The following is an 11,590-nucleotide window of genomic DNA, read 5'->3' as shown; positions in this document are numbered from 1 at the left end:
TGGGGGGGTCGCGTCCGAAAGCCCTCACACCGGTCCGGGTGCCACCTCTCCCTGCTTGGGCGCCGCCGCGCGAGCGCTTCCCTTCCCCCTGCCAGCGCCCGGATAATGTCTGAGAATGTCCATTTCTGGGACGCTTAGCAGCTATTATGTCGACTCGATCATAAGTCACGAGAGTGAGGACGCGCCTCCAGCCAAGTTTCCTTCTGGCCAGTACGCGAGCCCGCGGCAGCCGGGCCACGCGGAGCACCTGGAGTTCCCCTCGTGCAGCTTCCAGCCCAAAGCGCCGGTGTTCGGCGCCTCCTGGGCGCCGCTGAGCCCGCACGCGTCCGGGAGCCTGCCGTCCGTCTACCACCCTTACATCCAGCCCCAGGGCGTCCCGCCGGCCGAGAGCAGGTACCTACGCACCTGGCTGGAGCCGGCGCCGCGCGGCGAAGCGGCCCCGGGGCAGGGCCAGGCGGCGGTGAAGGCGGAGCCGCTGCTGGGCGCGCCTGGGGAGCTGCTTAAACAGGGCACGCCCGAGTACAGTTTGGAAACTTCGGCGGGCAGGGAGGCCGTGCTGTCTAATCAAAGACCCGGCTACGGGGACAATAAAATTTGCGAAGGAAGCGAGGACAAAGAGAGGCCGGATCAAAGTAAGTTATAAAAAGTGAGGAAATACCCAGGCTGAAGGCCAGGAGGGGGGCGGGGAGGGGAAAGGCAATAAACTGCCGACAATGTGAAGGGAAACTGCGGCGGTGGCCGGAGAGCGGGCCAGGAGGAGGAGGGGAGAGGAAGGAAAGTCGGAGGGAAGGGGGAAAGCTGCGTGCTCTAGAAGGGGAGACTGAGGCCGCCAGAGGAGCGCTGCCCCCACTTCTTCAAGTCCTGCGGGGAACAGGGGCTCTGGGATCGACTTGCAGCTCTCTCGGCCCTCTTTCCCCTTGTCTCCCGGAGGCCCCAGCTGAAAGCCCGGCCAGAGACCGGCGACGGCCGGGAGAGGAGCTGGTGGGGCCGGGGGGCCGGCGGCCAGCGAGGCGGAGAGCCGGCGAGGGCAAGGGCCGCAGCGCACTGGGCTGCCCGGGACCGTGCGCCTGGCAGAGCTCCCCGCTCCACGCGCAGACCGTAAAAGCCGGCCAAGGGGAAGGGGGAGGGGGCTCATTAGGATTTTATTTGCGATGCAACAGCTTGGCGGAGAATTGTTCCTAGCAGATCTCGCGCTGTAGCCGTGCAGAGTCCGCAACCGGCGCCGGGAGGGGCGGGGGAAGCCCAGGACGCGGTGACTGAGCCCCCTCCCCGGATGCGCCGGCCACTCCCCGGGAGCCTTCCCTCTGGTGGCCCCTCTCCTTCTCGGCGTCCTCGCCGGGGCTGCTGCTTCCTTTTCTGCGGTCCCCCCCCCCCACCCGGCTGCTGTCTGCGGGGCTCCCTAGCCCCAGCCCGGGCTGTCCGCCTCTTGGGGAATCGGGGAATCGCTTCAGAATATCGGGACATCCCGAGGAGAGGAGGGGTGGGAGGAAGAGAGGGTTGCAGAGAGGCGGAGAACTTTACCCTTTATGGGTAGTTTCCCATCACCTCCCACTCCTCAAAAGCACCCCAGTCAGAACGCCAAGTCTGGCTGATTTTCAGGAGGTGCTACTAGGTGAGAAGAGAGGGTTCTCCTATTACTTATTTTTAAGGTTGAGAAAGGCTCATCGGCGAGGGAACTCAGCCCCAAACAATGACTCGCAGGCTGGTGGATCAAGTCCTCGTTTCTTACTCTTTTTGGGAAGTAGGGATTTTTTCGTCTCTCCTTGCCCTGCTAGGTTTCCCATTGAGGGAGTGGCCCCAGGGCTCTTTAGTGCATCCTTGCCTACTAGAGAGTAAAGAGCTGCTCCATTCCCTGCAGGGTCCTGTCACCTCCAACCTGCCAGGCGGAATCCTAAGAGCTGGCATTTGGGGAAGACATTCTTCCCCAACTCTCCCCGCACACTCCCAAACAGACCCCCCACCCTAAAACCCCAATCTCTGCCTGAAAAGCCCATTACTGCAAGGCAGCCATTTGGCTAGGATCAATTATTAACCGTTTTTTCCCTCTTTCATATTTAATGCGGCTACGGGTCCCATCCCAGGCAATCACATTAAGGAAATAGCACTGCAAATTGGTAAGACAGGGTACTTAGCGTAGGATGAACCAAATTTTTTATATATAAAAAAAATCCAGTGTTTTTCACTTGGGGAGAAGGAAGCTAGTAGCTGGTGGCTGTTATTTTTAATTGGCTTAGCTTTATTTGGCAACTTTTTTGAGTTCCAGAGTAGGGGGAGAGAGGGTAAGAAGAAGAGAAGCCTGTATATATTTTTGTTTCCTCTCTTCCACTCAGTTACCCTCTTCTCCCCTCCAACCCTCACACAGGACCAGTTAAGGCTAGGTGTGCTGTGAAGGGCTTCCTTTTACCTCCACATCACCCCTGGCTCCCCACCTTGGGACTGGAGCAATTTTACTCCCCAACTTCCCTGAACTTGTGTTAGCCAAACTGTGAGCTGAGCAGGAGCTGAAAAGGAGAGAGACTATTGCAACCATAAGTTATCAGTGAGCCCCCGGCGCTCCCCTGTCCATAGGCTGGAGTTGATAAATGGTTGCAATTGCGTTGCGTGTGAATTGGAGTGTGCTGCCTGTTTGTGGCTCTAAGTGCAGCCCCATATTTGTGGTGTGTGGTGGTAACAGAGGGGGAGATTTCTACACAGACACACATGCCTGCTGCCATGTGGTCTAGAGACACAAGCTTGTGATCAAGGCAGGGTGTACTGGGACTGGACTGAAGGGCTGAAAGGTCTCTTGGGGTGAAGTGACACCCTAAATGTGGTAACTGAACAGACATCTCACTTTCCCACTCAAATCCTCCTCTCACCTCCTAGAGCCAGGACTCTTCAAGTCAGATACCCACCCCTAGCCAGCCTGGGGGTGCTGCTGGTGGGGCTTCAACCATGCTGAACTCTGACCAGAGTCCTAAGCAGTTTGGACCCAAGTGGAGAAAAATTGAGAGGGAACTTGATGTAGGCAGAGCTTTGGAAATGTTGAAGAAGCCTGGGCCCACGTTTGGCTCCATCCTTTCCACATAGCCGCTCACCTGGAGGTGTCTATAGCAGTGGCTGGCCCATCTGTGACACCCTTCCTGAGAACTTGAAGGCCCAGGTGGCCTCATCTCCAATGCAAGATGGGGAGTGGAGACCAAGGGTGTGCCCTCTTGGTCTGGGGCCCTTCAACCCCTTTCCTTTCTTTGATTCTATCGCTGCTTCTCTTTCAGCCAACCCCTCCGCCAACTGGCTGCACGCTCGCTCCTCCCGGAAAAAGCGCTGTCCCTACACCAAATACCAGACGCTGGAGCTAGAGAAGGAGTTTCTGTTCAATATGTACCTCACCAGGGACCGTAGGCACGAAGTGGCCAGACTCCTCAATCTGAGTGAGAGACAAGTCAAAATCTGGTTTCAGAACCGGCGGATGAAAATGAAGAAAATGAATAAGGAGCAGGGCAAAGAGTAAAGATTAAAGATTACCCCCAGTCCTCCCCAGCTCTTCCCCATCTCACTCTTATTTATGTGACGACTGCAAAGCCAGCGTTGTCTGGGATGTATTCAAGTGAATGGGGAAGGGAGTCTCTCTTCCAAGTCCTTTATCTGCACCTAGAGCCTCTCTCCTTTCCTTTGCCCTTACCTTTCTCTCTCTTCTCCCTGGGTGTCAGGAGAAAGTTTTGTTGATTTAGAAGATAGAAGTAGCTGGTTCCTAAGAATGTGATTGGCCACAAGGAAAGAGAGACCCTAGTCAAGCTCCTAGTATGCCCTGTAATTTTTCTGGGAAGTCCTAGCCCCTCACTTCCAGCTTGCCTGTTTCTTCTCTACACCCACCCAAAAGTCACCCAGGGACACTCCAACTCCACACAGCTCAGCAGACACCCACACAGTAATAATGGGGCAAGCTCACAACCACCCTTCAGTCAAGTGAAGTGACGCTCCAGATGCAGACCATCGCACACCAAATTTGGCAAAACAGCCCTCAGATCATCAGGCAAGCCCGGATTCTACCCCTGATGCAAATACCCACTGGGGAGATGTCTAGAGGCAGACTCCTGAGTGAGGTGTTGCAGCCCAAAGGCTGCAGCATTGCCATACTATCCCCATGGAGTTGCCAACTATTCTCAGGCCAAGGGCCATGGGGAAGATGGGGCAAACCTAGCCCCCAAGCTGGTGGGCTAGAAAGTACAAGAAAAGGCAGCACTTGGTTTTATGAAGGTATCTTAGGTGGAACTACTCGCCGCCTCCCACCAACATGTACATTTTGTTGCAGGAAATGTTCAATTCTGCATGATGTTTCCCTCTCCTTCCAACAAAAGAAGGTCAGACTGTGGGTCGTAGAGCCTTGACAATGTTGTCCTGTTCATCTGTGCACCACTTGACAGACTGTAGCTTCTCTTACTCTCGACCGGCCCTGCATTCTTCCGCGTCCTCCCTAGCTCTGAAATCAGCTCTCGAATCCACCTTGCACCCGCGAGTAAAGCCGCCCCTTGTAGAAAACCCCCTCCACCCTCCATTCCCCGCTAGGTCAAACCCCACTGTAGACAGGAAAGCCAGGCCAGGAGAGTCCGAATGAAAATTTATTGTGAATCGATTCCCAAGCTCCCTTCCGGGACAAGTGGTCTGGGACAGGGAGGAGCAATGGCCCCAGCGCGCAAAGCTCTGCGCGTTCCTCCGAATCCCGTCGGCTTCTCGACCCACGCGGAGGAGCCCCGGGCCTGGCGGCTGCAGCCCCAGCGCCAAAGGAAACCCGCCCCAGGGCCGGGCTTTGCCTCCTGCTTCATGGGCCTGGATGCCGATCTGCGCGGCTGGTGCGTGCGCGCGCTTCTGGGGAACAGTCCCGCGTGCAAATGAAAGAGGCAAAATCGCACCTAAGCATCAGATGGAAGCTTACTCTCTGCTTCCCCTCCTCCCCCTGCTCCCCTACTTCTCAATCCCCTTCAATTTGTAGACTCTTGCTCCTGCTTCTCCTGATCCTGCAAGGGGACATTCCAGTAGAAGTTTTTTGCTTTGTCGGTGGCTGTCGTGAAATTGTGCTTGTGTTTCGTGATTTCTTTGGGGGTGATTGTCTCGCTTGTTTTCAGTTGTCGATTATATGGGAGGGTTCTGGGTGGGAGTGGGGAGGGCTAGGGGCCTAGAGCTCTAATTGTTTGTTTTGGAAGAAAAAAAGAAAAAGAACAAAAAATATATATCACTATAGAAAATAAATCTCTCCTGTGTCTTATTCTGTGTTGGCTCTCTGGGCCTGACCATAGGTAGAGATCCCAGTTGTCAGGAGAAAGGCTTGAAAAAAAAAAAAAAAAAAGATAGCTGAGTTCAGGAGGTTTCTCCTTAGACCCTGCAGGGCAAGGTCCCCTGCAGAGCTCTCTAGAGGTGGAGCTGAGAGCCAGTCCCAGACCCCAGGTCCCAAGACTACTGGTTAAACTGATCAAGAGCCTTCCAACAGGAAAACTGGAAAACTGGAGGTGGGGTGGGGGGGAAGGAAATGTGGGTTGTCTGGAGAGGGGACAGGGTCTGGAGAGCAATGAGGTCCTGAGACCTCCTCACTGACTTGAGAATAGGAGGGAAGGTAGGTTTTCCTGCAGCTCCTGAGAATGCCACCTTAGTTTGGCCATTTTAAAATATGATGCAGGGGAGGAACACAGTAATTTCCCTCTGTTCTTCCCTGCAGCAGGGTGCCTAGGTCTAGACAGAGGCCTCCCGAGGGCTGGACTCTCCTTCCTTCCATTCAAAGGGAGCCAAACCCTTAGGGTTCTCGGCCCCCAGCTGGGGTTGGAGGCTCCAGTTTGAGCCACAGGGTAGCAGCCTTGGTCTGAGCTGGGTTGGGTTGGTAGGGGCTGAGACCTGGTTAAGCACCTCTGCAAAGGGTGGAGAGGGCATTGAGTGTGAAGCAGAAATGTGTTAGTAGAAAAATTCACCTCCCAAAAGGACCCCAGAATTAAACTCAGTTTCAAGAGGCACCTTTTTGTCCCTCTCAGACTGAGGGATTTCGCCAGAGTCTCTCATGAAGCCCGCAGTTTTGGGCAGCCTGCGCTTCTCATCCAGGCCTTGGGATTCCACTTCCGCCGGGCCGGCGCTCCCAAGCCGGCCTTCCGCAGGAGCCTCTCCCCAACCTAAGCCGACAACACTGCGGCCCGCGGAGACCCTGCGGGTTGGAGTAGAGTTGGGAACAAAGCATGGCCCGAGTGAAGGGAGCCTGCAAGTGAAAAGGCCAGGCCTACCCTCCTCCAACGAAAGGACGAACTGATCCGAGAAAGGGCGGGAGGCAGGAGAAAGAGGAACTCGGCGTCAGGCAGGCCCGGACAGGCACCCTCCAAGGAGGGTTTCATTGGGGATACAAAATGAATCTAACTTTACTGCTGGTGTAGACCAGGCTCCTGCCCCATCCTGGGCTACCCAGGCCCAGCCAGTGCTGACAGCGAACACAGAACGTCGGTTTCTGCCTAAAGCAAACGCTCAGCGAGGCTGGAACAGAGGGGAACAGAGAGGAGTGCTGCGTGGTAGGGGCGAGGGCGCTTGGAGAGGCCTCTGCCGGCAGCGTCTGGGTCCCCAGCCCAGGGCTGCTTCTTTAAAGACAAACAAAGGCGAAGATGCGGAGGCTCGGAAGCTGGAGATGGGGAAATCAGTTGTCATAAAAGAGAGATTCAGAGAGGGAGACCGCCAGAGTGCGAGGCAGAGAGAAGCCGGGAGAGGAATTCAATGCCGTGTGCGCAGCAATAAAAGAATATGACCGCTATAAAAGTTTATAGCGTATAAATTTCTGAAGGTTAAGAAACTAAACAGCAGCAAAGCAAACAGCGAGGGGAAACTTTCCGGAGCTGAGAGAGCCGCAGCTGGGCCGGGGCTGCCGGCCGGGCGGGGGAATGGGAGGGCCGCGCTCCGGCAGCCTTCACCCTCACACGCCCAAAACGCTGGACTCCGGGTTTCCGGGGCGGGGGGTGGGGGGGCTGGGGGCAGAGAGGGAGAAGAGAGAAGCCAGGGAAGAACACTCTGTTGTCGCAAATGCTTCAGAGATTGCAATTGGGACTTTTGTCTTTGTTCTTCACACCCCCACCAAAATCAGGCGTCCGAAACGAGGAGTCTCCTGCGCGCGCGCGCGCACACACACACACACGCGCGCGCGCAGGTCCGGCGGGGCCAGACGTCTGGGCGCGGGCAGCCTCTTGATTCTTTTACAGTCTCATCCCATCCTGTCAGGCCTCCTCTCCCCCGACGACAAAAAGCCCAATTGTTTCTCTTCAGAATTTGAAACAGTCGTGTGAAGTTTGAAAAGTGCGCGGTCCCCCTTTTTACAGGCCACAAAGGACGCACTGGTTTGCGGTCTCCACTAGAAATTAGGGGCAGGGGTGGAAGGTGTACGTAGAAAGAAAAAAGCTTAGGGCTTTTTTTTTCTTCTCTGTGTGGTGTTTTTTCTTTTTCTTTTTCTTTTTTTCTGTTTTTTAGCTTATCTACACAATTTCATGCGCCATTTCCTGATTTCGACGCCCGCTCCCTATCCCTCCCCCTTTCCTGCTACTTATGAAAGTTTTTCCTGCCGGCCGCTTCTGCGGCTACTCTCCCAGAAAACTGGTGGAGCCGGTGGCTGCGGCGCCTTTTCGCAAAGGAACCGCTAGATGGCACCCTTGCTCCATGTGAAACTCCCGGGAGCGGCGGCTCAGGATGTCTGTGCCCCGCACCGCGCCTTGGTCGGCCGTGAATCCAGAAACTGAGTGCTACCAAAAGTCATGAATAATTTGCCCCCAATAAAAAAAAAAAAAAAGACTCTTTATGGCGTTACCCCCATTTTATAGATTTCTGTTGTAGTAGTGTTCCCCCATCTTCTCAAATGGTCAATTTCTGAATTTTCCCCACGAGGAGGGCTCAGTGCTTCTCATTCAGTTGCTGTGTTCCGTGGGGCAACAAATGAGTGAAAACGGGGAATAATAGTAATAATAGGAATAATGGGTCCAAATCCAAAAGGAGAATTGATTCGAAAAAAGGAGATTTTCCGTGAAGGGAGGCGAAAGGAATGTCCTTGGATGCGGGTGAGCAGGTCAGGTGAGAGGGGCGAGTCGGCAAAAGAAGGTAGGATGGAGAGGAAGCTGCCCTGAGGCGGGCTGCCCACCAACTGGAGAGAAAATCAATCGCATAAGCCAGCCCAAGACCCCCCAATTTGTGTGGGGGAATGGAGCCATAGCTTTTGTGGGGATTCGGAGGTGCTCAGAGCCGGCAGGGCGGCTTCGCACCGGCGCAAGCTCTGGTGCCTTTGTATGAGTCCGGGGCTGGGCTGGGCGCGCGCAGGGCGACCTAGGCACGGGGCAGGGGCTCCCCAGGGCAGCGGGGTGCGGGAAAGCTCGGATATCGCCTCTGGATGCTTTGCGCGGCCCCAAAGAATGCGCGTTTTCCCATGGGCGCGAAGGCGGGCGCGGCATCAGGACGCTGGAGCTCGGTTCTCCCTGGGTTCCTCGGCTTCCAGGTGAGAGTTGCGGCTTCCGCGCGCCTTGGCCCTGGCCGCAGGCAAACCTGGGGGCGCCGGTCCTTTCCTCATTGAGCAGCTGGAGGTCTGGACTCCGGGCACTTTCGTTTTGAGACCCGCACCTTGGTGACTGTCCACAGCCCCTTGCATTCCAAATCTCCTGTGTCCTCCCGGCCCCACCAGATCCCTGCCTTCCATCCGACAAACCTGCGCCAGCAATAGATACACCCTCCCCTTCAAAATCACCCCAGCTGCAACATCTCCTCTCCCCCACCAGGACTCAGTGTAAGGAGGTAAGCGGAGTTTCTCCTCAACTTGAATTTCTCTAATAAATCTGCCCTCCGCTGGGTGTTTATAAATTGTCTCCTCGCTCTTTCTTGTCCCCCCCCCCATAATAGAAATATTTTCCTGCCATCAGGAATTTCTGGCACGGTGTAGAGATGATTTAGAACAAGCCATTGAATTTGTATCTCGCCGGTGAGTTTTCAAATAATGACCATAAAATCCTCTGCACTTGATAAAAATGTTTGCTTCGGCAACAACTTAACTCGGCCCTCCGTTGCCTCACGGTCCCCTCAGCCACGCGCTGAAAATTCAAAGCCCTGGTTCTCTCCGCTCCTCCTTTCCTTTACCTCTCTCCCCCTTCTAGCCCCTCTCTCATTCTCTGGGTTCACTTTTGAAGAACTAAATGACCTCACTGGTAAGGTTCCCTTTGGAAAAGTGAGTTTCATTTTTACAAATGTTGGGGTGTATGGGGTCCCCAAAAGGTGCCCGTCGAAAAACAAACCACTGTTTCCTGAATAAACAATGGATTGAATGTATTTATAAAGCCTCCACTTCTGTTGCTCAAAATTTTCTTTCTTTCTCTCCTTCCTCTCCCTTACCAATCTACTGCTACAGGAGGCTATTGGTTCTGACCCTCAGACTGGGGCCTTCTAAAGCCTGGCCACCACCATCGTGAGGCCGGGTAGGCAGGGAATGCAGTGGCCACAGAGTGTGGCACCCAGTCAGCTTGTTCCAGCTTTCCGTGTTCAGGCCTCTGGTCCCCAGGTCTGCAGGGAGAGCCAGGTTTAACAAGAAGCTCCCCAAGGGGAAAGGAGAGAAAATGGGGGACTTAGCAACCTTACTCTATCTGAATCCCAAACCCAAGTCAGTTTAAGTGGTGACTGGCTCAAAAGGTCTTGGGGACACTGAGGACTAATAGATGCCTCCCAAACACATACTCTGCAGGCACTGCCTAGGGCGGCTGAGAGCATAAGACAGCAGACACCAAGGCCAGGTGCCAGGGTCTGATACCCAACCTTCTTTTCTTTTGATGCGTTGATGGGCTCAGTGGTGCCCTCTCACCCTAGGGCACTGCAGACGGTGTGGGGGTAGGCCTGAGAAGGTTGGGAGCTGCTAATAGTTGGGCTTGGTTACTGGGTCCTGAGGTGCATTTGTGGGGTAGCCCAGTGGGGCTTCATCCCTCTGATGGCGTCAGGCCCTCTCCCCTCATGCAAAGTCTGCCCTCAGAAGTGCTGACTGGGCTGAAGGGCCTTCAGGAGACCCCCTTTTCAGCAAGCAGAGATTGCACAAACCTGCAGAATCGGCAGTGGCAGCTCGAACTTTGCTCTGTGCTTCAACCACTGCTCATTAACCAGAAAGTTTCTTCTTCCCTCCCGTTCCCTTCTTAAGATCTCTCAGATCCCTGTTTCACAGAAAATCTTTGCTTATTTGTTTAATGAGAGGAAGTTTTGTGACTGGCCAGGGCGGGGCAGAGAGGGCAGGGCAGAGAGGGGACCTTTTGGGGGCTCCAGAGAAGGGGTGGGGGCAGGTGCTTGCCAGGATGGAAGGAGGTGAAAATCTCAGAAAAGTCACCGTTTGTGCCGAAAAGAATCCCCATAATCATTCTCATTTCGGCTTCGTCACCCCCACCGAGCTGCAGTCAGGCGGCGGGGGCGATCGAAGCTGCAGTTTTATAGCTGTAGAGGAAAGAACTCGTAAAATGCTAACAGCTTTTATGCGCTGCGGCATAAACAACAACAGACTCCGGCTTTATTGCGTTTTATAGTTTGTTAAAGAGTTTACAGCCGTTTTTTGGGGGGCCGGTTACCCAGCCAATTCCCTCCACACGATAGTTAAACCTTTATCAATAATAAGGAAATTGATCATTAAAGCTTTAAATATGACTACCTCGTTTGTTTGAAAATATGTTTAGGAGAGGAAGCTGTATGATTTGATAACTTGTATTAAAATACCAATTACATTTATAGGACCTTTTAAAACTCGGCGCAATTAAACCGTGTTCTTTTACATTTTTCCGAAGCGACCCTGACATTTAGAAAGACTCCAATTGCCTCGTTAAAATCGCGAAATTAACAGCGTGCCTACGCCTGGCGCGTTGTGTATGTGTGTGTGCGTGTTTTTTTCCGTGACTCCCCCACATCAGTCTTTGGGGGTGGTCTGCGAAGGTATTTGATTTGTTGTGAGGCGAGAGATATCTCATTAATGTAGGTAGTTAAACAGATTTAATCCGTATTCATTCTCTCTCACCCCCTCTCCCTCTCCCCCTCTCTCCCCCTCTCCCCTTCTCTCTCCCTGGGTGTTTTTTTCTTCCCCTCCTTTTTTTTTTCCACTCTCTCCTCACTCCCTGGCGCTCTCTCGCTCTAGCTCTCTCTCTCGCTCGCTCTCTCTCGCTCTCACCCTCGCTCTGCGTTCTGTCCGGGAGGAGTACGAAGAAGCCAATAGGATGCGGGGTCTCTAATGGATGCAAATGATCATGAAAAGACAGTGCAAAATATGAAACAACTCATTTGCAGGGAAGTAAATCACCGAAAACTGTTTATGAACTGGCATCCCTTCTTCGAAATGTAAAGCGAGGACCTCTTTAAGTGGCGGTATATTTTTGTTTGGGGGGTGGGGGGTGGGGGGAGGGCGAGCGAGCCGCGGCTGCCATGCAAGCTTAGACTTTTGGAGGCTTCTCTGTCCTTTTCTATTCCTGGAAATCACAAAAACTGTGTCGACTTCGAGATCTTCTTCGCCTTTTCTTTCTTTTCTTTTTTTTTTTTTCCTCCTCTCTTTCCCTCTCCTTTCCTGGCGAGGGTGACTAGGAGCCGGCGAATCCGCGTTTTTTTTTCT

At 53.9% G+C, this 11,590-nt stretch overlaps 1 protein-coding gene across 1 annotated transcript; it reads left to right on the top strand.

Annotated features, from left to right (window-relative positions):
• On the top strand, positions 1–5,226 carry HOXB9 (homeobox B9). The gene is made up of 2 exons (XM_011959878.1): positions 1–632; positions 3,255–5,226. The coding sequence occupies exons 1-2, from the start codon at positions 116–118 to the stop codon at positions 3,488–3,490; spliced, it is 753 nt and encodes a 250-aa protein (XP_011815268.1). The 5' UTR covers positions 1–115; the 3' UTR covers positions 3,491–5,226.
• The last annotated feature ends 6,364 nt before the right edge of the window (positions 5,227–11,590 follow it).

The sequence above is a fragment of the Colobus angolensis genome, unplaced genomic scaffold (genome assembly GCF_000951035.1).
Source record: "Colobus angolensis palliatus isolate OR3802 unplaced genomic scaffold, Cang.pa_1.0 Scaffold50, whole genome shotgun sequence".
Classification (NCBI taxonomy): Eukaryota; Metazoa; Chordata; class Mammalia; order Primates; family Cercopithecidae; genus Colobus; species Colobus angolensis.
The sequence above is the reverse complement of the archived record's forward strand: the minus strand, read 5'-3'. Positions and strand labels throughout refer to the sequence as shown.

Bases quoted from the DNA above. Each gene is read 5' to 3' on its own strand.
- HOXB9 (XM_011959878.1), top strand. From the start codon at position 116: ATGTCCATTTCTGGGACGCTTAGCAGCTATTATGTCGACTCGATCATA. The intron at 633-3,254 runs GTAAGTTATAAA...CTTCTCTTTCAG, and splicing joins CAAAGAGAGGCCGGATCAAA to CCAACCCCTCCGCCAACTGG.